Source organism: Macrobrachium rosenbergii, chromosome 17 (assembly GCF_040412425.1).
Source record: "Macrobrachium rosenbergii isolate ZJJX-2024 chromosome 17, ASM4041242v1, whole genome shotgun sequence".
Lineage (NCBI taxonomy): Eukaryota > Metazoa > Arthropoda > Malacostraca > Decapoda > Palaemonidae > Macrobrachium > Macrobrachium rosenbergii.
The window spans coordinates 35,673,265-35,700,764 of record NC_089757.1 but is presented as its reverse complement, the minus strand read 5'-3'; the positions used below and the strand labels follow the sequence as shown (position 1 = coordinate 35,700,764).

Genomic DNA, 27,500 nt, shown 5'->3' with positions numbered 1-27,500 from the left:
TCCCCTGCTCTCAAAAACACACAAAATTATCCACCTCAGGCTTTTCAGAAATTAATATTGCTATTTTAAAATCATAAATCCTGTACATATTTATCATTATCGTGAATGTCTAATAATTAGGTTCCTGTGAAAAATAAAATTTTATCTTCTGCTCTCAAAAACACGCATAATATTATCCACCTTCGGTTTAAAAAAAAAAAACAATAATGGCCTCTTTAAAATCATGAATCTTCCCTGTATTTATTATAATCAAGTGAGTTTAATATTCGGTTCCTTTTTAAAACAGGATTTCGTCTTTCACTCTCAAAATCACACAGTAAAATCCGCCTCCGGTTTTTAAAAATTAATATTGCCGTTTTAAAATCAGAAATCCTTTACATATCTATCATTATCGTGAAGGTCTGATAATTAGGTTCCTGTCCAAAATAGGATGTCGTCTTCCACTCTCAAAATCACACATAATATTATCCACGCCCGGTTTTTAAAAATCAGTATGATCATTGGAAAATCATAAATCCTTCGTGTATTTATCGTTATCATGCAGGTTTAATAATTAGGTTCCCGTCAAAAATAGGATTTCGTACTATGCTCTCAAAAACACGCATAATATTATCCACCTCCGGTTTTTTAAAAATTAATATGGCCATTTTTTAAATCTGATATCATTCATGTACAGTATTTATAATTATCGTACAGGTTTAATAATTAGGTTCCTGTCAAAAATAGGATTTCCTACTCTGCTCCTAAAAGCATAATATATTATCCACCTCCGGTTTTTAAAAAAATAATATGGCCGCTATAAAATCATAAATCTTCCAGGTATTTATCATATTCAAGTGAGTTTAATATCTCGGTTCCTTTTTAATACAGGATTTTGTCTTCCACTTTCAAAATCACACAAAATATTATCCACCTCTATTTTTAAAAATTAATATTTCCATTTTAAAATCATAAATTCTTTACATTTTTATCATTATCGTGCAGGTATAATAATTAGACTTGTGTCAAAAATAGGATTTCGTACTCTGCTCCCAAAATAGCACATCATAATATCCATCTCTTGTTTTCTAAAAATTAATATGGCCGTTTTTAAGTCATATATCCTTCATGTATTTATCGTTATCACGCAGTTTTTATCTCGGTTCCTTTTTAAAATAGGATTTCGTCCTCCGCTCTCCAAAAACACATAATATTATCTACCTCCAGTTTTTAAAAATGAATATGGCCCTTTTTAAATCACTAATCCTTCATGCATATTTATCGTTACCGTCAAAAATAGGCTTTTCGTGCTCCGCTCTCAAAAAACACACGCACACACAATATCATCAACATTTCAGCATTTACATTTTCATCCTCCTCTCTCTCTCTCTCTCTCTCTCTCTCTCTTCTCTTCCGCGGCTGACATCGCCAATAACGAGCGTGACTCATCGAACACGTAGCGCAAATTGCAGCGTCGCTACAGTCCTTGCCGCTAATGGGCGGTTGTCGACAATGTCTTCATAAGAAGGTACCAATCAACCCTTTCTTCGGTTTTGTTAAGGTAAAACGCCGTGGCGACTTCTGGGCGGAATCCCGCGAGGACTGCGGTCGGCGAAGCCATGTCGCCAATGATGCGGAATACGATGTTCCTCTCAAACGCCGGCCGGAGGACAGCCGGATAGCCGGATAGCCAGCCTGCACCGCCAATTACTGGGGACCTGTTAAAGACTGCTAGGCGTACCTGTCGACGAGCGACGTCCATTATTATCAGCCAGGATTTGACGACGAGCGACACAACCATATGACTTCGGAAGAGAATGCAACAGGAAGCAGCTGTCCGCCTCCGCGGACGCCCTCGCCGGCGAAAATAAAAGGGAAGAGGCGGCTTGGCGGACACGTCGTAAAATTCGGAATAAACCCTCCTGAGTGAAACTAATAACAGGCAATAAGCATGAAGGACGGTCGACGCTTCATACTTAAGGGAAGGGGAATGCTCATTGCGCCGACGGTCCTTAATACTGAGAAGGGGAAAGATTACATTCATTTCGTCTTAAACGGCGCCTCCGGAAGCCGCTGATGTCGTTTGGAGAAAAGAGAAGCGAGAGATATGGAGCGAAAAAGGAAAAGGTGATCTCTTATTTTACTCAAGGACTCGACCCAGTTGAAGTTTATATACAATCCCCTGGGATAGACTGGGGCTTCAATCTGACCCCTGGTGGTAGCAATTCCTGGGGTTCACGGCGATCGTAAATCACTCTTAATCAATGAGTTTACTATTCTTGTGTGATTTATTGGCCAAACCCCTTCACTTTCCGATGTGGCTACTGCACCTCCCCCTCCTCCTCCTCCTCCACCCCCTCCACCTGGTTGGAGGATAAGAACCGAGCTCTTGCTCTTCTTCTTCTTCAACCTCCTCCTCCTCCTCCTCCTCCTCCACCTGGTTGGAGGATAAGAACCGAGCTCTTGCTTTTCTTCTTCAACCTCCACCTCCTCCTCCTTCTCATCCTCCTCCTCCACCTTCTCTCTACCTCCTCCTCCTCCTCCACCCCTTCTGCCTCCTCCTCCCCCTCCTCATCCTTCTCCTCCTCCTATACCTCCTCCGCCACCTCCATCTCCTCAGTCTCCTCCTCCTCCTACTTCTTCTTCACCTCTTCCCCCTCCTCCTCCTGCTCCTCTTCCTCTTCTACCTCCTCCTCTTCCACCTCCTCCATCTCCGTCTCCTCATCCTCCACTTCCTCTTCCTTCTCTACCTCTTCCTCCTCCTCCTTCTCCTCCTCCTCCTCCTCTACCTCTCAAGTGCTTCGCAAGGCTGCGGTGTGGTGTGATGCGATGTAGTGCCCTGCAATTGCAAATACCCAGACGTCGGGCTCGTGTTACCTGTACCCGGTATTTCGATCTTTATTCGAAGGAATCACCAGGGTATCCGGTGACATCACAAACACGGGTTTGTGACGGGCGTTTGTGTGGGTGTGAGTGTGTGTATGTCTGTTTGTGCGTGGGTGGCCTGCTTCCTCCGGAGTCTTATCCTGACGGTGGTGTTGACGCCCGGTGGTGATGTTCATCGTTAAATTTAGTGAAGAGGTGTTGATTCAGCCGGAACGTATTAGTTTCTTCTTCTTCTTTTTCTTCTTCTTCTTCTTCTTCTTCTTCTTCTTTTGATTATACACAACGTGCTTGAAGGAACAATGTGACTGATTCACTGCAATTACCATTTTTCGGGGGCGTTAAGTTTTTGCTTGGAATCTGCGGTGCTTGTTGAGTACATGACTCATTTGATATTATCTACTTGATACTCATCTTTATTGGTATTCTGTAAACACACACACACACGGCCACACGCACACACACACACACACACACACACACACACACACACACACACACATATATATATATATATATATATATATATATATAAATATATATATATGTATATATATATATATATATATATATATATTATATTATAAATAAATAAATATATGTAGTGTGTATGTATAATACATATATACATATTATATTACATACATTTAAAAATAAGAAGCGCTCGCAGGAAAAGACGAAATGAAAGATAATAGACCCTGAGCTTTCGTCTTTATTTCATATATACAGTATACATATACATACACATGTGTGCGCGTGTGAATGTGTATAATCAAAAACCTGTGCATCAAAGAACATGCATACCAAATACGCCTGTAAACCACACACACACACACACACACACATACAAACACACACATGCGTGTCCTTATTTCTAAATGTGTGTGTGTAGACATAATCCCGAAGTAAATATTAGTGTTAGGAGAGCCTTGCTTTCGACACACCAGGGCCACCCGAGGGTACGGAAATTATTCTAAAAGTTTCCTGTTTTCCCTCGAGGAATCTACATTCGGACCAAACGCCTGCTCCTTTCCGTGTTTATTCAAGTCCCGGATTGTATTTCGATCCGTATCCTATATAGGTGTGGGAGACTTGTGTTGGCTCCTTTTCAAAGTATCTGTGATCTCGAGAGGTACATTCTCGGCTATGGGATACTTGTGTTCGTTCCTTTTCAAATAATCAGCGACTGAGGCAGATGTGTTCGGGCGATTTTAGGCAAAACTAAATGTGGAGATTATCCATAGATTTGCTTAAGCAATAAACAAACAAGTAAGAAATGCGCCGAAGTTTCTTCGGCGCAATCGAGTTTTCTGTGCAGCCGCTACAGCGTATAATCAAGGCCAACGAAAATAGATCTATCTTTCGGTGATCTCGGCATCGTAAACCGCGGTCCATGAAACTTTAACCACGGGCCGGTGGTAGCCTATCCTATATCGTTGCCAGAAGCACGATCATGGCTAACTTTAACCTTAAATGAAATAAAAACTATTGAGGCTAGAGGGCTGCAATTTAGTATGTTTGATGATCGGAGGGTGGATGATCAACATACCAATTTTCAGCCCTCTAGCCTCAGTAGTTTTTAATATCTGAGGGCGGACAGAAAATTGCAGACAGAATAAACTGCTGACGGACAGACAAAGCCCGCACAATAGTTTTCTTTGACAGAAAACTAAAACGGAGCTGGGTAAAAGAAGTCGTAAGAAGAACGGAACTAGCAGTGATACCCATAATCATATCAGCCAGTCACATTCAAGAACAAATGTGAAGATTTTTCATAGATTTGTTAAACTATAAACAAAAAATAAAAGGAGCTCGGTAAAAGCAGTCGTAACAAAAACAGAACTAGCAGTGGTACCTATGGTCATATCAGCCAGTCTCATGCAAGGCAAATGTAAACGTTTTCCATAGATTTTTTTAAACAATCAAAGAAGGAATGCGCTCAGTAAAAGCAGTCGTAACAAGAGCGGAACTTGCGGCGGTGCCTGTAGTCAAGTACCTATAGTCGTATCAGCCAGTCACAGCAATAGCAGCAGCTTCAAAGCAAAAGCAGCTGAGTAAAAAATATATGACAGCAGCTACAGCAGGGACACAGCAACAGCAGCAGTTACAAGCAAAAGTAAAAGTAGCAGATTGAAAAATATGACAGTGGCTACAGCAACAGCAGCAGCAGCTTAAGAATATATGCAAAAAGCAGCAGAATAAAAAATATAACAGTAGCTACAGCAGGGACACAGCAACAGCAGCAGTCAAATATGACAGCAGCTGCAGCAAGAACAAAAGCAAAAGCAGCAGGTTGAAAAATATGACAGCAGCTGTAGCAAGAACACAGCAAAAGCAGCAGCTTAAGAACATATGCAAAAAGCAGCAGAATAAAAAAACATGACAGGACCTTCAGCAGCAAAAAAAAGTAGCTGCTACTTGGGCTGAACAGCAGCAGCAGCAGATCGCGCAAAACACCTCGCGGGGAGGAGATAGGAGATCCTCCCCTTGCGGTACGCCTCAAACTCCCCGAAGTGAGTCCGCAAGTAATAACCGCTTTTTGAAATGGCTAATACCACAGAATAATGCTCGGTGTCCGCATCAGTCATGCTCAAGAGCCGGCTGTCTCTTAAATCCTTCGGCTCTCTTACTCAGCCCTGATATAGTTGTCATAGCCTCAAGTGGAGGAGGAGGAGGAGTTGTGCCAAGGCGCTGCCGGGAGATCTAGTAAGGAGGATGATAATTGATTTTTCTCTTTCTCTCTGTCTCCCGTCTGTCTGTCTCTCTCTTTTATATATATACATATGTGTGTGGGTAATATATATATATATATATATATATATATATATATATATATATATATATATATATATATATATATATATATATATATATATACTAAGTACATACATACGTACATACATACATATCTTACGTGACTATGCAAACGACTAAACAAATGTCCACGCACATGACAATAAACACCAGAGCTTCCTGTTCGATACATACAATATAATAAAAACGCTTATTACGTTCTGGACTAGAACCCACGACGCACAAGCGGCTTTCAATGAATCAGATTTAATTGTGGCAGATTATCTAAAAATTAGACTTTGAACGTCTGCACATTTGTAAGATTCGATTATCCTCCTGTTCCAGACTTAGTTCGCACAACTTCAAGTGTTCAGAACATTGCATGAGAAAGCTTTTTTATTTATTTAAACATTCGGCGAATTAAATATATAAACCACATGTGAGAAACTGATTTACAAAAAACACCAGGACAGACATAAGCTTTATATATATATATATATATATATATATATATATATATATATATATATATATATATATATATATATATATATATATATATATATATATATATATGTACATTTTTATATATATATATATATATATATATATATATATATATATATATATATATATATATATATATATACATATACATACATACATACATATTTATATATAAATCTCACTGCCAGCCAGTAAACAAGCAACGAAAATCCCCTAATCCATCTTCGTTAGGAAAGTCATAAAATCTCATCTCCACACCCCATAAATCACCGCAGATCAAACCCATAAGCTAACACTCTCAAACACACACACACACACACCCAGCCTTCCTTTGTTAAAGCAAATAAAGAAAGCGAAGAAAAAAAATCCAATCAATCACTTCGCAATTATAAGGACTTTTACGTCCGAGCGGCGGAGAAACTCCTATTTTAATGCCTTCTTGAAGAACGCCCACAGAAGAAACCCAAGAAAGCTGTAAATAACAAGCTTCGTGGGTTCTACTTGGGTTCTCTGCTTGACCTACATTCCCGCGTTCAAGATCGCTCGCTATTTTTGTTCGCGAATGCTCGTTTCGCCGACTGGGCTGTAATTGCACTAGAGTGGTCTCTGTTCGCGAAAAAAAAGGGATCTTTGCGAATGACGCCTTATTGCATGAAGGCCTGATTTGAATAACAGTGTTTAGGGAACATTGTTCATTATAGACATGGTTTTGAGAATCATTAGCACTTGTCGACGCAGTGTGTTTATCGAAATATTTTTCCTTTCCAAAAATTTGAAATATTTTTCCTGTCCAAAATCTTGAAATATTTTTCCTTTCCAAAAACTTGAAATATTTTCCCTTTCCAAAAATTTGAAATATTTTTCCTTTCCAAAGACTTGAAATATTTTTCCTTTCCAAAAATTTTAAATATTTTTCCTTTCCAAAAATTTGAAATACTTTTCCTTTCTAAGAATTTTAAATATTTTTCCTTTACAAAAATTTGAAATAATTGTCCTTCCCAAAAAAATCTAAATAGTTTTCCTTTCCAATAACCAGAATTAATTTTCATTTCCAAAAAAATAATAAGTAACATTGCAAAAATAACACTAAGAAATACTACTTTCTTTGTCCATTATTCATGGAAATTAAACCAAAAACTGTGCAAAAAACAATATAAGATGGATTGTTTATAATATTCATATATATATATATATATATATATATATATATATATATATATATATATATATATATATATATATATATATATATATATATATATATATATATACTGTATGTATATATATATATATATATATATATATATATACTGTATGTATATATATATATATATATATATATATATATATATATATATATATATATATATATATATATATATATATATATATATAGTAGAAACAATTCATTTTAGATTTTTTTTACACGAGTTTTGGGCTAATTCTAATGCATAATGGACAAAGCAAGTAGCGTTTCTTAATGTGTTATTTTTACAGCAATTTTACTTCTTATTTTTTTGGAAATGAACAATATTTCAGGTTATTGGAAAGGAAAACTATTTAGGTTTTTTTAAGAACAATTATTCAAATTTTTCAAGGAAAAAAGTTATATATGTATATACATACATTTATATATATGTATATATATATATGTATGTGTATATATATATATATATGTATATATATATATATATATATATATATATATATATATATATATATATATATATATATATATATATATATATATATATATATATATATACATACATACACACACACTATATACACTGTGTATTACTTCGATACCAAATAAGATGCCTCTAAATCTGAAGTTACCTTTGGTTAACCTAACAGTTCAAATGTTAATATGCGTTCGGGCAACCAATGACCATTAATCATTAGCGTTCCGCGTGTGTGTATGTGGTGTGTGTGTGTGTTTGTGCCTGCGTTTGTGCGACTGCAAGCACGGTTACCATCTCCGGTGAATTACGAACGGAGTGTATGTAGATGAATAGCGATGATTATCACGCTGTTGGTTAGCAATTGCGCTCTCGAGCGACTGCGATTTCTCCTCGTACAGTATAGCCGCTGTTGGATCGAGGTGGTTATGGCGTTTTTGGGAAAAAAAAAAAAATAAGACTCCTGAACGAGCTCGAATGAATAGGAAACCTTCATAATTAAGGAGGAGCAATGACTCGGCGAAATATCCTGTTACAAAGGGAGCTTCGTCCTCGAGAGAGAGAGAGAGAGAGAGAGAGAGAGAGAGAGAGAGAGAGAGAGAGAGAGAGAGAGAGAGAGAGAGAGAGAGAGAGAGAGAGAGAGAAAACAAACGCAAATTTTTACGAGCTTAGATGCGGGAGGGTGGGCGTCGAAGGTTGTTCAAAAGATGAAAGGGCCACGTTTCTTGTGAAAATTAATATACGATTGCGTGTGCGATATGAACAGAATTCAACGTAATGCTGGGATCGAACCTATTGGACTCTCGAAATACTGGGACTGAACCTGTAGGACCCATGAAATACTGGGATCGACCAACAGGACTCTATAAAAACTGAGATCAAATCCAGGCCGCGAAATATTAGGGTCAATTCTACAGAGCTCTCTCTCTCTCTCTCAAAAAAAAAAAACACAAGTGCACTCAAAAACTGGTATGGAACATACAGGACTCAAATTGCTTGGATCGAATCTACAAGGACCTCACAATACTGAAATTGAACCTATATTACATGAAATGCTGGGATCGAACCTGTTGTATGCTAGAATCTAAAGGTTTCGAAACACTGAGATCGAGCCTACAGAATTCTTAAAAATACTGGGATCTAACCCACAACAGGCATCCGTCATTACAGCCTGTCACTGCCTTCTTATCATCCACTCATTAACATACTTTTTTAATTGAAGGCGTTTGGCAATCAATTTCAGCCCGCTAACTGGAACAGCAGACACAGCCTTGCCCCTTAAAAAGTGAGAGCACAGTGATCGCCAGCTCTAGTTTGCACAAACCATAGCACCAACCACAGAAAGGCCCTTGGTGCTACTTGCAAAACTAATGAAGGCCACCCTTATTGGTCGTGCTAGTCTTTACGACCCTGCATGCGTACGAATTTTGTGTGTTTGCGTTTGTGTGTGTCTTTCTTTTTTCTTTTTCTTTTTTTTTGGCCAGAAATCTCTCGAGTGTTGAAACTAGATGTCGCGGTTTTGTCAGACCGCTCTTGGCTGGCTGGGCTAGCTAATCCCACAGTCACAAAGTGGCTCGTAGAATTTTAGCAGATAACTCGTTTGCTTATTCTATTTGACTGGCTTTTGCTAGAAGAATTTTAGTAGATAATTCGTTTGCTTATGTTACGTGATTGGCCTTTGCTACAAAAATTTTAGTAGGTAATTCATTTGCTTATTCTATTTGACTGGCTTTTGTTAGAAGAATTTTAGTGGTTAATTCATTTGCTTATTCTATTTGACTGGCTTTTGCAGTAGAATTTTAGTAGATAATTCATTTGCTTATGTTACGTAAATGGTCTTTGCTACAAAAATTTTAGTAGGTAATTCATTTGCTTATTCTATTTGACTGGCTTTTGTTAGAAGAATTTTAGTGGCTAATTCGTTTGCTTATTCTATCTGACTGGCTTTTGTTAGAAGAATTTTAGTAGATAATTCATTTGCTTACTTTATTTGACTGGCTTTGTTAGAAGAATTTTATCAGATAATTCATTTCCTTTTCTATTTGACTGGCTTTGTTAGAAGAATTTTAGTAGATAATTCAATTGCTTATTCTATTTGACTGGCTTTTGTAGAAGAATTTTAGTAGACAATTCATTTGCTTATTCTTTCTGACTGGCTTTTGCTAGAAGAGTTTTTGTAGATAATTCATTTGCTCATTTTACCCGACTGGCTTTTGCTAGAAGAATTTTAGTAGATATTTCATTTGCTTATTCTATCTGGCTGGCTTTTGCCAGAAGAATTTTAGTAGGTAATTCATTTGCTTATTCTATTTGACTGGCCTTTGCTACAAAAATTTTAGGAGGTCACCCATTTGTTTATTCTATTTTACCCTATTTGATCTGCTTTTTTTGATCAATACTTGGTGACCAGCTGTATACCTCTTTGAATAGGGTAACGTTTTATATAGGAACCTTCTAATGCCTACATAATTTTCCTGGCACTGTTTCTTTCAGTTCATAGCTTTCATTTTGCATTGAGGTTAAAAGATGACTGTTGAATTAGGTAACTGATCATCTTACTAATATTTTAGCTATTTTAGGCATGATTTTAGACTGTACAATGTTTATATTTTTTCGTGTTTTTAGGTATTCTTTATGATGGGAATGGATTCCCGAAAAGTTGGCGGTACATAAATCCGTACTGTCGGGCGTTCGAGCCTAACCAGGTATCGAATCAATAATCAATTATAATTCCACTTAAGCGATATTTCCGAAGTAGTGCGAATTGGATACTAAACGACATTTGTAGCTTGATGTTTGAGAATAACGGTATGTCACAGTGAAGTGGTCAAATTCATATATATATATATATATATATATATATATATATATATATATATATATATATATATATATATATATATATATATATATATATATATATATATATACACACATACACATTATATATATACATACATACACATATATATACACACATACATAAATACCTCCCACAAGCACATCATACAAGCAACACGAATAAGCCAATTCAACAACTGCAAAAGCACTATCTAAAAACTCCTATAATCTGATTCGTCTGCTTGTAGTTAGCCTTACACCTCCTCTTCTTGTTAAACAAAGGCCTGTCGAAACTTATGAGCGCAATGGCCTAAATCCTACGGCCTGCGAGCAAGCAAGCAAGCAAGCAAGCAGAAAGGGCTTGGCTCTCCATTCTCCTTTAACGAGACCTCAGAGCACGTAAAGGAGAACCTCTCAATCTGACGAACACGACCGCAGCGACGGGAATATATCTGTGGCTGCGTTCGCCGGTAAAATGAGGTATTGCCGGTAAAATGAGGTATTACCGGTAAAATGCAATATTACCGGTAGAGCGTGATATTCCTGTAAAATGTGATATTACCGGTAAAATGTGATATTCCGGTAGAATGCGATATTACCTGTAACATGTGATATTACCGGTAACACGGGATATTATCGGCAAAATGCGATGATACCGGTGAAATGAATATTACCGGTAAATGTGATATTACCGGTAAAATGTGATATTACCGGTAAAATGTTATATTACAGGTAAAATGAGATATTACCGGTAAAATGTGATATTACCGGTAAAATGCTACATTACCGGTAAAATGTTATATTACCTACAGAATGTGATATTACCGGTAGAATATGGTATCACCAGTAAAACGTAATATCACTATGGAAATTTAATATGTAATATCATTGGTGAAATGTAATATAACCCACTGAAATGTTATATCACCGGTAAAATGTAATATCTTTGGCAAAATGTAATATCGCCGATGAAATGTACTATCACTGGTAAAATGTAATATTGCCGGTAAAATGTAATATTACCGGTAAAATGTAATATCACTGACAAAATACTTCACCGGTAAAACGTAATATATCACCGCTGAAATGTAAGATCACTGGTGAAATGTAATATATCACCAGTAAAATGTAATATCAATGGCAACACGTAATATCGCCCGTAAAATGTAACATGTAATAGCACTGGTGAAATGTAATCACCAGTAAAATTTAATATCACCCATAAAATATATTATCAAAGTCCTTGATCTCCATTGTGACAGCTCATCACTCGTTATATTCAAGACAGACATCACTTGTGCTTTCGTACAACTGAATTTCTATGTTGCTTGCAAGCAGGTATTCCATTGGTGCTTGTCATTTAAAATTCGCTTGAACGCTTGTGTATATAAATGTGTATGTATATATATATATATATATATATATATATATATATATATATATATATATTATATTATATCTATATCTATCTATCTATATATATATATATATATATATATATATATATATATATATATATATATATATATATATATCTCATGCCTGTCTGTAAACCAAAGTTCCCTCAGTACATGCTTCCCTTCAACATCAAGTACTGGTCATTTAACTCTCTTCCCCGATAATTACCCAAAACATCTATTTATCCCGATTTTCTTAAAATATAAGGTATTTTTCTCCCGATTTTCGTCAAAACGAAAGATATTTTTCTCCCGATTTTTGTCAGAAGATTGTTACTCCAGAATTACGTCAACACAAAAGATTTTTTTCTCAAGATTTTCGTCAGAACAGGTTTTTTTTCCCATGATCTTCGCCAATACAAAAAGTGTTTTTTTCCCGATTTTCGTCAACAAAAAATATTTTTATCCAGATTTCCGCTAACACAAAAAATATTTTCCTCCAGAATTTCGCCAACGAAAAATATTTCTTTCTAATTTCCCCAACACAAAAAAATATTTTTCTCCCGATTTTCGCCAACAAAAAATATTTTTTCCCGATTTCCACCAACTCAAAAAATATTTGTCTCCCAATTTTCGCCAACAAAAAATTTTTTTTCCCCCAATTTCAGCCAACACAAAATAATTTTTCCCCGATTTTCGCCACCACAAAAAATACTTTTCTCCTAATTTTCGCCGACACAAAAAATATTTTTCTCCAGATTTTCGCCAACAAAATCGGGTCCTTCCATAAACCCCGTCGACTGCATTGACGGAGGTAACTAACCTAACGTAGCAGCAAAATCGGTATCAGCATCAGCCTTTGTCACATTTATATTTATGCTAATGGGCCCGCAGTATCTGATTGGCAGCCATATCGATCACGGGGAAACAAAAGCGATTTACACTCCCTCCTGTGTGTTCGCAGATGTTGAGAGAGAGAGAGAGAGAGAGAGAGAGAGAGAGAGAGAGAGAGAGAGAGAGAGAGACTTAGCGCACTGCAAGAAGAATGTCTGAAGACGAGCCTTTGGGTTCAACCTGGGGACGAGAGCAGAAAATAAAAAAATAAATTAAAAAAAATAAATAAAAAAATAAACTTCTAAACGAAGCGAAAAAAAATAATGGGAAAAAATTTTTTTCGCTCGGCCAGAGAGCGCTGTTGTGTCGATAACACAACATGGCGGACGAAGTCCCCCATTCATGCTCGGCTTATGAAACTCCCCCTCCCCTTCCCCCTTCTCCTGTTCTATTAACGAACCCCTTCCCTTTTGGCTTCCCCCGCCCCCAACAAACTCCGCATCCCATCATGCCGTTCCCACGTATGTCCCGGGCCTTCAGTTGTCCCCTCATCCTCCCCAAAGGGATCCTGCCCCTACCCCTACCCCGAAACCCACCCCGTCCCAGCTCCTCTCCTTCCCCTCCCCTTAGAAAGACCCCACCCCTTATTCAGAGTTCGCACAGCTGCACTGACATATAACACATGATTTTTTCAAAGATATTTCGGCGTTTTAAACGCCATTTAACTTCCGAGGCAGCAGCGTTTTGTAATTTGTGAATCACTCAAGAAGAACAAAAGGCTGGCCAATCGCGTCCCAGGTCACGCACGCCGGTGAGAGTATTATCTAACGATAGAAAATGTGTTAAGAAAAGTCTCTCTTACTCTCGCTCTCGCTTCTGCTTTCTTCCCATTTATATATATATATATATATATATATATATATATATATATATATATATATATATATATATATTATATATACATATATATATACGTATATATATACGTATATATATACATATATATATATATATATATATATATATATATATATATATATATATATATATATATATATATATACGTATATATATATACGTATATATATACATACATATATATATATATATATATATATATATATATATATATATATACATATATATATATATATATATATATATATATATATATATATATATATACGACTTTTATCACATCACCGTGATTCATATACAATCAGTAACCTGCAAACGTCCTTTAATATCAATTCGTTCTACCTCAAAATAATGTATTTTCATATATGTTACCAAGGAGAATTTTTTAGTTGATAAGTTCGTCGACAGACTTATTATCAACTAAAAATTCCTCTTCAGCAACATATATGAAAATATATTATTTCCGAGGTAAAGCGAATTGATATTAAAAAGGACGTTTGCTTACTGATTATATATATATATATATATATATATATATATATATATATATATATATATATATATATATATATATATATATATATATACATGAAAATACTTGAGGCAGGTATGTATGCATGTATCTAGCTGTAATATATATATATATATATATATATATATATATATATATATATATATATATATATATATATATATATATATATATATATATATATATATATATAGATAGATATATATATATATATATATATATATATATATATATATATATATGTATATATATATATATATATATATATATATATATATATATATATATTATATATATTAAAACAAAAATACCTGTGAAGTTATTTACCTAAATTGCACAATGTATCTATAAACGTTTGTATACACTTGTGTAAAATGCTCTCTCTCTCTCTCTCTCTCTCTCTCTCTCATATTCGACGACGCAGAAAGCAATATGTGATAATAGCTCGCTCACCTTCACAGATAAATCTCCCGGCGGAGACAGAAGAATAACATGGCTAATTTTATGACATGTCCCCTTCCCTCCCCCCTCGCCCCTCTTCCCCTCCCCCTCAACAAGTCTGATTAATGTAGTGCTAAGGTCCCTAATGAAGTTGTAAATATTTGGGAAACAGGTTCTTATCGGCGTCTCCTCCTCCTCCTCCTCCCCTCTCTCAGGTACAATTTGCGCTCTGTCCTCGCTAGGAATCCACAACCGAACTCTGGTCTCAGTCCACAAGGCTGACAAATTGTAAGAATCTCTCTCTCTCTCTCTCTCTCTCTCTCTCTCTCTCTCTCTCTCTCTCTCTCTCTCTCTCTCTCGTTGCAGATTTCCCTGGCCAGGGTTTTTACGAGCCTTTAAGAGGACCTGAATAGGACCTGGTTCCCTAAATGACCTCCCGGGGTAGGTACCTGTAGCTACGGTACAGGCCTTCAAGAGGACCTGGTTCCCTAAACGACCTCCCGAGGTAGGTACCTGTAGCTACGGTACAGGCCTCCAAGAGGACCTGGTTCCCTAAACGAACTCCCGAGGTAGGTACCTGTAGCTACGGTACAGGCCTTCAAGAAGACCTGGTTCCCTAAGACAGACCTCGAAGTGGGCACCTGTAGCTACGGTACAGGCCTTCAAGAGGACCTGGTTCCCTAAGACAGACCTCTCGAGGCGGGTACCTGTAGCTACGGTACAGGCCTTCAAGAGTACCTGGTTCCTTAAAAGACCTCCCGAGTTGGGGGTACCTGTAGCTACGGTACAGGCCTTAAAGAAGACCTGGTTCCCTAAGACCACACAGACCTCCCGGGGTGGGTACCTGTAGCTACGGTACAGGCTTTTAAGAGGACCTGGTTCCCTAAGACAGACCTCGAAGTGGGTACCTGTAGCTACGGTACAGGCCCTCAAGAAGACTTGATTCCTTAAGACCACACAGACCTCCCGGGGTGGGTACCTGTGGCTACGGTACAGACCTTCAAGAGGACCTGGTTCTCTAAAAGACCTCCCGAGTCGGGTACCTGTAGCTACGGTACAGGCCTTCAAGAGGACCTGGTTCCCTAAGACAGACCTCCCGAAGTTAGTAACTGTAGCTACGGTACAGGCTTTTAAGAGAACCTGGGTCCCTGAGACCTCCGTAAGTGGATATCTGTAACTACGGTACAGGCTTTGAAGAGGACCTGATTCCCAGAGTTGGGTACCTGTAGCTACGGTACAGGCAGCATGAGATTTAAGGCCTGTTATATACTGATTATGGATCCCCTTAGGGTGTCTGCATACGTTTACACCTGTGATTTAGGGGGAATTTCCCGTGACAGACAAGATGTGGGTGAGAGGAATCCCAGTTAACGAAGTGCTGTTTCGCACTTGAATGTAAATATGCAAGGCGCGTCATTCCGAACATATTTATATTCGAGGAATGCAAAAGTCACAGTGACAAAAAAGGCTGCAATTCCTCAGCAACTGAGACAACTAAGACGGCAAATACATCTATTTGTTGAGATGTGAAGAAGAGAGAAAAGCAACAGTAGCAGTGACAAAAATTGCTCCACTCCCTCTGCCAGTAACACTAAATACATCGAGATGCTGAGATACGAAGAAGAGAGAAAAGTAACAGTAGCAGTAACAAGGAACACGAAGAAGAAAGAAAAGCAAAAGCAACTAGAAAAAAAATACTGCAATTCCTCAGCAACTAACACCAAATAACATCGAGATGCTGAGATAAGAAGGAGAAAGAGAAAAATAAAAAAAAATACCTCGGATCGCCTCACAAGGGCATCGTAAGTCTTAAAGAGTCTGCCGTGAAGAGACCTATAGCCCAAAGTGTCACACACAACAGAGCAAGGTAGGGAGGCACTACCACCACCACCACCGCCACCACCATCATCAACTCCTGGATCCCAATCTACTTCCAGGAGGAGCTGGACAAACATTATGGCATTCTCGCATTCCTCTGCCCTCCAGTAGTTAAAGTCAGTAAACGTTTGGTCTACACTGCTAATCTCAGGATCTTTTGTTAGGAGGGGGAGTCGGGGATTGGGAGAGAGAGAGAGAGAGAGAGAGAGAGAGAGAGAGAGAGAGAGGAGGAGGATGGGGGGTGGATGATGGGGGGGCCTGGAACCACGCGAAGATGGATGCCTACAGCATTTGTTTAGATCTGCGCATTTGTCAGATGCTTCGTTCAACTTTCTGCAGGAGAGGTATGTGGTGTCTTCGATGGCCTTCCTTCCTGCGGCTGAAGGATTGTGATTCCTGCGGCTGAAGGATTGTGATTCCTACGGCTGAAGGATTGCGAATATGAATGTAATAGTGGACCTCCTTTCATTCATATTACATCAGCTTTCCTCGCAATTATTATCATTATATTACCTGCACATGATAACTGAACTGAATATACAATTTAGGCCAAAGGACCTATGAGGTCATTCAGCGCTGAAACGGAAATTGACATTGAAAACTGTTTGAAAGGAAGAAAACCTCACAGGTGCACTATGATTCAATTGTTAAGAGAGGGTGGAAAGTAAGATGGAAGAAAGAGAATATGAACGGAGGTGCAGTAAAAGGAATGAAAGAGGTTGCAGTTAGGGGCCGAAGGGACGCTGCAAAGAACTTGAAGTAATGCCTACATTGCGCCGCATGAGGTGCACTGACGGCACCTACCCCCTACGGGGTCCAAAATGATAATACAATTTCCAGGGCACAAAGATAATACAATTTCCAGGACACATATGTTAACGATTTAAACGCAAGTATCTACAAAGCATATTTTAACGGAATGCCAGATATCAGCGCCCTAGAAACTTATATACATTTTAAAAACCACATAATGAAACAAATTTTAGATGAAAGTAAAGATAAAATTTTTCGCTAAAAACAATGACAAAATTTTTACAACGCTGCAACCTCTTAAGTAAAACCTAACTGACCGCAAATAAATTTCAAACATATAAGATAGCCAACTAAAGCTTCAGGCCAGCCCTAGAATCCTTTTAACTCAGTGGTCTCATAAAACAACTCTTTAAAAAAAATTTAACGAAGGGGCATGCGAGATGATAAAATAAAATTAAATATTTATAATATTGTTAACTTTAATTATAACTCTGACAGTGATATACCAATGTATGTAACAGTGTTACCTGCCTCCTACTCTGCCCCAAAATGGAAAACTGCAGTATCTGCAAAATTTTCGAAATTGAGATATGACACCTATTGGACTCGTGAAGCACTAATACACAAGTTACTGCAGTTTCAGAATGATTCCTCAATGCTTTCCACGTGTATTTAGGGGGTCCCATTTGCAGTATCTGCAAAATCAGTAGTAAGGCAAGGGAGTATCTACCATTTTTCTCAGTTTTGTATTTTTCCAGATACTGCATTCTTCCATATTAGGGTAGTAACTACCTGCCTACATTTTCTGTCACTCACGAGCTATCATACAGTTCCCCAATAAACAATAAATCATTATTTTATCTCGGTAAATACGAACACTCACATACATTGATATTTTTCCCAGAATCTCCGAGAATAACCCTTTCGTAAAAATGTTTACCCATGGGATACCTGAATCTATTTCAAAAGTCTCTCGTTTGTCAATATTCATAAACAAAATTAAATTTTAACAAATGGATAATAGAAACATGAAAACAATTAAAACATGACACAAAGAAAGTTTTCTGCTTTCAGGAACAAGTTACTGTTATACGAAATATATGAGAACAAGGGCAAATAAAAAAATTGTGTTAGCAAGTTCAGAAGACGAGATTTTATCAGAATACAAAAAAAAATATAGTTTTGGAAGTCCCAAGATAAGGAAAGAGTTATTTCAAAATAAAATAAATTGAAAAGGGCAAGAGTTAAATCGAACACACGTGTATATCTGTGTGTGTGTGTGTGTGTATATATATATATATATATATATATATATATATATATATATATATATATATATATATATATATATATATATATATATATATATATATATTAACTAAAAGGACCTCATTCAAACTGGATGGTATCTAATGGAGTTTTTTATTCAGAAAAAGTTACAAAGCTTTCTTGGACAAACAGTCCACATTATCAAGTATCCATACCTACGGATACTTCTTGATAATGTGGACTGTTTGTCCAAGAAAAAAACTTACTTTCCTGAATAAAACACTCCATTAGATACCATCCAGTTTGAATGAGGTCCTTTTAGGCAATTCTACTAATGCACAGAACAATTGTGATGTGATAAAGTTAATATATATATATATATATATATATATATATATATATATATATATATATTATATATAATATATATATCTGTTAACAAAACGTATGAATAATTCATATATATATATATATATATATATATATATATATATATATATATATATATATATATATATATATATATATATATATATATCTGTTAACAAGATGTATGAATAATTCGTGCAAAAATATTTATTCATATTATAATATTTTCTTCAATAATAAGGCCAGCCACAAAAGACTAAGTTCCACATGAACGTTGGTGATACCTAATTTTCATACATTGGGCATTGTATAACGTCATCATGTATAACCAGAAACGCGCTTAATATATAGGAGATATATATATATATATATATATATATATATATATATATATATATATATATATATATATATATATACATACATATATAAATATACATATATACATATATATATATAATATATATATAGTAATAATTACCTGAACATTCTGATATAATGCTTTCGAAAGATAGAAAAAATATTTCTTTTGAATTAACTGTATCTCAAAGTTTTCTTATTAATCTATATGTCATTTAAAAGCTAACAGTTTGTCATATATTATTATTAAATTATTTTTATTAAACAATAAAGATTAATGTGTAGGCTGATATTTTTCAAATTAATGCAACTACGCATGATGTACTCAAACTTAGATTATTGTGAAGATATAAAGCGGATTAATATTGATATTAACTGACAGGTAAGTAAAGAATTCATATTAAATATTTCTAGAAATACACTCACACATATATATATAAATATATATATATATATATATATATATATATATATATATATATAAAATATATATATATATATAAATAATATATATATATAAATATATATATATATATATATATATATATATATATATATATATATATATATATATATATATATATATATATATATGAAACCTTTCACGAACGGATTTCAAGCATTTGAATGTTGCATGTTAACTAGAATATTAAGTATATATATATATATATATATATATATATATATATATATATATATATATATATAGACAGGGATTATATATCCTTTCCACCGATGTATCAAAGTAATAAGTTTAAGGAACATCACAAAGTACCATTCGGATCTCTAATTCCATAATAGAAGTGTAAGTAGTTATGTATACACACACATGCATATATATATAATGTATATATATAATATATATACATATAATATATATATATAATTTATATATATATATATATATATATATATATATATATATATATATATATATATATATATATATTATTATATACTCGTGTATATCAGTCATTTTACTCACGTGTGTTTCACCGTATTTCTTCTTAAATATCATAAATTCACACTGGCTCGTAATCTCCATAAAAACTCATTTCCCATGCAGCTAATATATTGAAAGCCATCGTAGCCCACTGTCCCATTTTATCATTCTTATCGAAGCAAACCGAAAAAAAAAAATAGCAACAATCCTGAATAATATTATGTAAACCGTCCACCACCCGAAGCATAAATTATGCGCCGAACCTCTTATTTCTGCGGAATACGTGTCTTTAATCACAAATTTATGGCCGTCGATATTAATGGGACCCAATATTTCACGATGAATCTTCCCCCCCACCCTCGCCCAACCTCTCTTACTTCACTACATAAACACAGGGAGAAGAACGAACCGATTTGTAAGGCAATTATTTCAATACCGGGAGTTAGGTGATCTACGGTTTGTTATGGGGAACCCACAGACAGTATTCTAAATAGTAATAATAGGTCGTTAGCACTTTCCACCACACTGTTCCCTCTACAGTGTTGGAGATATTTATCAGATATTTTTTTTTTTTATGTAATATGTCTTTAGATTTTTATTTGCACCAGGGTATGGGAACAATGTTCCTACTACATTTTTATTTGAACCAGGGTATGGGAACAATGTTCCTTCTAGATTTTTATTTGCACCACGGTATAGGAACAATGTTCCTTCTAGATTTTTATTTGCACTAGGGTATGGGAACAATGTTCCTTCTAGATTTTTATTTGCACCACGGTATGGGAACAATGTTCCTTCTACAATGCTGTAGATATGTATCAAACATTTTTCTTTGTATGTAATGTGTCTTTTGATTTTTATTTCTAACAAGGTAGGGAACACTATTCCCTCTACAATGTTGTAGATATGTATTAAACATTTTTCTTTGTAACGTAATGTTTTTATTTGCACCAGGGTATGGGAACACTGTTCCCCTAGAACGTTGTAGATATGTATCAAACATTTTCTTTATATGCAATGGGTGTTTAGATTTTTATTTGCACCAGTGCATGGGAACACCGTTCCCCTAGAATGTTGAAGACATGTATAAAAAAAAATTTTGTATGCAATGAGTCTAGATTTTTACTGCTTATTCATACACGTTACAAAAATTTCAACGATTTTCAAGAGGATAAATAAATTTATATAAATAAGGATTCCTGAAGATGTACAATACACAATTAATGGAAAATTCAAATTTTAACTAAAATTTACATTACCTAAAAAATATTCCTCTTCTTTTCAATTTCTGTCATTCAGTTACTTTTATCACCTCCATTCAATATGAACTGTAATTTAAAAAAAAATAATAGGGGATTTGAAATTTTTTTACCCAATGTCCTTCGTAATCATTTCAATTTCACTTGCCCAAAAAACTCTTTCTGTTTCTTTCATTTTTTTATTGTTTTCTCACTCTCCATACGAAATAAGAACACAGATATATTTGAATTTTGGTTCGTAACGAAATTCAGCCAAAACACAACGAATCTCCACAGATTTGCACAAGGATATAAGGCATTATTATTATTATTATTATTATTATTATTATTATTATTATTATTATTATTATTATTATTATTATTATTATTATTATTATTATTATTCAGATGCCGAAACCTATTCAAACAGAACAAGCCCACAGGAGCCACTGACTTGACATTAAAGCATCCGAGGAATATGGCGTCCATTTGAAAGAAGAAACAGAAGGTACTAGGAAATACAGAAAGATGAGACGAGCTATCAGAAAAGAAAAAGATTAACAAATCAATAAATAAATAGACAAAAACATGGGTAAATCATTACAATAACAATGAGAATTCTTAAACTGTCAACATAACATTGCCACTTCGAGTTTACTGCACGTAGCGTTTGGTATGAAAAGACGACCTGTGCATACGGACGCAAGGACAGATGCAGCATCCAGGATAAGAGAGAGAGAGAGAGAGAGAGAGAGAGAGAGAGAGAGAGAGAGAGAGGAGAGAGAGAGAGAGAGAGAGAGGCCGACGACAATGCTTGGGAGTCATTGGAACCTGATCCCGCTCTGATCCCGTATTGAAATCGCCCGGGATGAAAATGTCTTGTTAGGAGCCCTTGTACATTTTAGACGAGCTACACGCGCGTGGTTTCTAATTCATTATGCGGGCATTTTTATGTTTAGGCGAGTGGATCTCATTCGTGTGTGTATGTGTGTGTGTATGTATGTATGTATATATATAATATACATATGTATGTATGTGTATGTATGTATGTATGTATATATATATATATATATATATATATATATATATATATATATATATATATATATATATATATATATATATATATATTATATATTTATATAGATATATTTATACATACACATATATATGTATATATATGTATAAGTATATATATTTATATAATTTATATTTATATATAAAATGTAAATATACATACATTATATATATATATATATATATATATATATATATATATATATATATTATATATATATATATATATATATATATATAGATATATATACATATATACATACAGTAATATATATATATATATATATATATATATATATATATATATATATATATATATATATATATCCTGCATGCAACTAAGTAGAATCAACACTTCAATCAGAAACTGCTCGCTAGGAATTAAACACATGACTAATTGACTTCCCACAACACAATACACTTGCTGACAATTCCTTATTTATTCAATAGAGGCTTCGTTGTTCAAAAACTGAATTTCATTGCTTTAAGCATAAACGGCTGTTTGTTCAAACGATAAATACAACGTAAGTGATTGTTTTCTATTGTCATGTTTACTGATTTAATGAAGTCTTTATACACCAACCTTCCTCCAATTTTAAGCGATACATTTACTTGGTCGCAAGCAAAAATTTATGGTTTCATGGTTGAATCAATATTTGATGAGACGCTATATTTGGCTTTTGAATTTTCCGTAATGCTTCTGGTATGTTTTGTTATTGAGATATTATATATATATATATATATATATATATATATATATATATATATATATATATATATATATTATATATATATAATATATATATACATATATTTATATATATATATATATATATATATATATATATATACATATATTTATATATATATATATTATATATTTAATATATATATATATGTATATATATTAAATAATATGTATATATATATGTATATATATTTAAATAATATGTATATATATATATATGTATATGTATATATATATATATATATATATATATATATATATATATATATATATATTATATATATACAATTATAAAAATATATATACTTATATATAAAATATATATTACATATATATATATATATATATATATATATATATATATATATATATATATATATATATATATATATACAATTATAAATATATATACTTATATATAAAATATATATTACATATATATATATATATATATATATATATATATATATATATAATATATATATATATATAATAATTATATATTATATATATACATTAATTTATAGATTCTTTTCCTTTCCAAATCTGGTTCCTACGCCTCTCTGGGCGTCCAAATCAAAAGCGAAACTCCAGCCCGAACCCCTACCTGCTCCGGCGACGTGGATTTTCTTCATCCAAGGGTAAATCACAGGTTGGCCGTTGGCGTCCAGTTCCGTGACGGTTTCTTCGGGCGATCCTTCCACGCCCCCGGGCCCCATGTGCTGTGCCATTTGGGCACCCATGGCGCCGCCCCCGCCCGCGCCACCTGCGGAGGGATCCGGGGAAGCCACGGGGGAGCGCGGGGGCACTTGGTGTTGCTGCAGAGGGCTGTGGCAAGGGGCGACTTGCGGACTGAGATGGGCGGCCATTGGCTGGTGTTGGGGCATGACACAGGCCTGCTGGTAATACCCAGCGTGGTTGTATTGCATGGCATCTCGCCCGTATTGCATGCCGGCCGCCTGGTGCATGCCATGGTAAGGGTAGTGTTGCGCCGGATTGTAGTAGTCACTCTGCGGCGGAATGTACGAGTTCTGGCTGTACTCCTCCGGCGGCGGAAACTTCGGGTCCACGTAGGGCCCCGAGTTCATCAAAAACGAACTCATCGTCATTAATTTTTGGTGATTTGGCCTCAAATAATATTATTATATATGTGTGTGTGGTGCCTGGGCCTTCCGTCGTCTGCTGCTGAGGCTCCTCCTCCCAGCACCGACAATTAGCATACCACGTGACCTGCGAGCACCAATGGCGAACTGTTCACTGTGACCCGCGCTCCGGCGGCTACGTCACCATGATTAATGGACCTCGAGGAGGACCACCAGACCACCCGACACACACACACACACACACACACACCCCGAACGAACGACCGATCGTCACAATTCCCCGATAAGCACTGAACCTGGGCGTTGGAAGAAGAGGAGTTCTTTCCTGACGGGGACGAAGAATCCGCACCACCACCACCAACAACGGCTTCGAGCACAGAGCCGGGAGGGAGGGAGGAAGGGAGGGAGGGAAGGGAGGGACGAAGGCGAGGACGGGCGGCGGGCACCTGGGCGAGGTCGAGGGCAGAACCACACCACCACCTGCCCAAACACCCACACTCACAAGACTCACTCACAGCACTGATCGATGGCCTCCGTTCACGTGCGCTTCGTCCAACAGCTAGACGGTGATTGGCGTTGATTTACTGCCGCTCCGGCCCCATGTGTGTGTGTGTGTGTGAGTGTGTGTGTGTGTATGACCTGCGCACTGCCAGTGCGCAGCTCCAGGCAAGGGTTATAACGTGCCCCCCTCCTCTTCTTGCTTAAGACGAGCGAGTGTGTGTTTGTGTGTGTGTCTGTGTGTGTGTTGTGTGTGCGCGAATGGTGATTGGCCCCCCGAACCCCGAACTCCTACAATAGGATCCGCCACTCAAATGGGCTTACATGGTCTGCCTTCGTCCGCCATTGGCCGCATTTGGTCTTCTGTGGACGCCGAGAGCACTTGGGTCAAATCACGGAGGAGGAGACGTCGACGAAGCTCTCCGGGTTGCCGAAAACCCTTCGGTGCCAAGGTGGGAGATGCCCTTCGGAGTCGCGAGGCGGTGCCCGAATGCCACGGGGATTTCCGACTTCCCCGGGTATGGATACTGGCACGTTCTGGCAGGGCGGCGTGAGTCCATCCAGACTGGCTGCTGCCCTGAGCAACGCGAGACCTGAAAAGCCTCCTGCTGGCGAAGAAGGAACAAATCCGTCCGTCTATCTCCCTTCCGATTACCTGCGACGCAATTTGCTAAGTGACACTGGCCAGCAGAAGAGAGAGAGAGAGAGAGAGAGAGAGAGAGAGAGAGAGAGATAAATTAGAGGCGTGGAAACGAAGGGGCGGGCGCCCTCCCTACAAGTTACCTGTAAACCTTTTGGTAAGGCGGTGCAGCGTTCCCCCTCTCTCTCTCTCTCTCTCTCTCTCTCTCTCTCTCTCTCAATTGCCCCCTAGAGACCTGTAAGAGAATCACCTGAGAAACAAAAGAGAAAAATTAAGCGATTCTATCAGGCCGTGTCCCGTCGCATTCCTCAGTCACTCGGCGAGTGTGTGTTTATCTATCGCTTACCGACTCTTCCCCCTAAAAGTGGCGTTCTGTCTGTTGATTTGAAAAACGGAAAAGCGTCAGCGGATTGTGCTTTATTATATTATAAAAGTGCGCTTCTATCGGACATCCATCTAGACGGTGACTGCCAGATCTTCATGACAGAGTTACAGCGGTCTGTCCGGTTTTCGAGTGTTTTTTTTTTTTTTTTTCAGCGATGATGATGAGCCTGTGAAAAGTGATCGCAGTGGAAAAATTAAGGTTCGGAAGTCACCGCGGCGAAAGTGTAATTTATATTTATTGGGGCTTCGGAACGGAGTCAAATGGTTATCAAATGTTTACATATGGCGGTAACTGACCTTTGACCTTCCGTCCGTCCGTCAGATAATTTCCTCCTCGCAGCGGTGTAAGTCTGCCTTCGTCCGCTAATTGGCTAATAATAATTTGCAATGGCAACGTTAATGACTCTTAATGACTTCACAGTTCTGGACGATATCGCCGTATCAATTTTAAGGATGAAAAAAAAATATTCAGCCGATTGCACGGCAACAGAGCACGTACGTTTACGCATGTAAATCTTTATTATTCGCAACCGAACGTACGTGCGCAAAATAGTAATATTCCTCTCGATGTTTTCGTATATGCAAACATGCCATTACCTTTATTGGTGATTTTTCATCCTCGACTAATTCCGGCAGACATGCACATCTAAACAAATGGACGAAGAAAGAGAGACGAGTGGTTAAAGAAAATTAGAGAGAGAGAGAGAGAGAGAGAGAGAGAGAGAGAGAGAGAGAGAGAGAGAGCCTGCTTGATAGACGGTTGCATAATAGTTGGCTGTCCATAAACTTAGCATAATATGCGGTCGGAGTAAATATCGCTTAATGGATGGTTTTCGCAAAAGCCTTCACATGTGCGGAACAGGGGGTTAGCGGTGAGTGTCTTTCTAGTTGTTATACCGAGAGAGAGAGAGAGAGAGAGAGAGAGAGAGAGAGAGAGAGAGAGAGAGGCGGTGGCTCCGACGGTAACGACCGCAAAACGCTCCTTCGACGTCCATACGATGCGTAAGAGATCGACGGAATGTCTCTGAAAATTAACCCTGGACACGAGATGTCTTTCTCTCTCTCTCTCAAGCGCCGCGCAAGCGAGCAAGCAAGCACCGCCGTCGTTAGGGCAAGCAAAACGCTAAACGAATAGATAAAACATGTCTTTAGATGAAAACCGAAGACATGTGGACGAAGCAGCGGCGGTCGAATGACCCACTTCTTGGCCAGAACCGAAAGCATTAAAATGGGCAAACCTGCAATTTAGTCCAATTGGAGAAGTTGCTTTAGCAGAAGCCGCAGACGAAGGCTGCTGCCGTTGCAGTTCCCGCTGCTGTTCCTGCTGCTGCCCGCTGCTGCCGACTGATATATATATTTGTAGGCGAGGCAGAAAAGGTGGCTATGAAGATTTATCATCAGGTAGATAACGACGCAGAAATTTTGTAAATGAG

General features: G+C 36.6%; 1 protein-coding gene across 2 annotated transcripts in view; it reads right to left on the bottom strand.

The window, feature by feature from the left end:
* The window catches only part of Dfd (Deformed), a 67,440-nt gene that overhangs the window by 38,555 nt on the left and 1,385 nt on the right, over nucleotides 1-27,500 (bottom strand). For both annotated transcript variants that reach the window (XM_067119835.1, XM_067119836.1), the window contains exon 1: nucleotides 24,050-27,500. This exon is cut by the window's right edge. In XM_067119835.1, coding sequence (XP_066975936.1) covers nucleotides 24,050-24,551 — 502 coding nt within the window. In that variant the 5' untranslated portion in view covers nucleotides 24,552-27,500. The remainder of the gene's footprint in view (nucleotides 1-24,049) is intronic.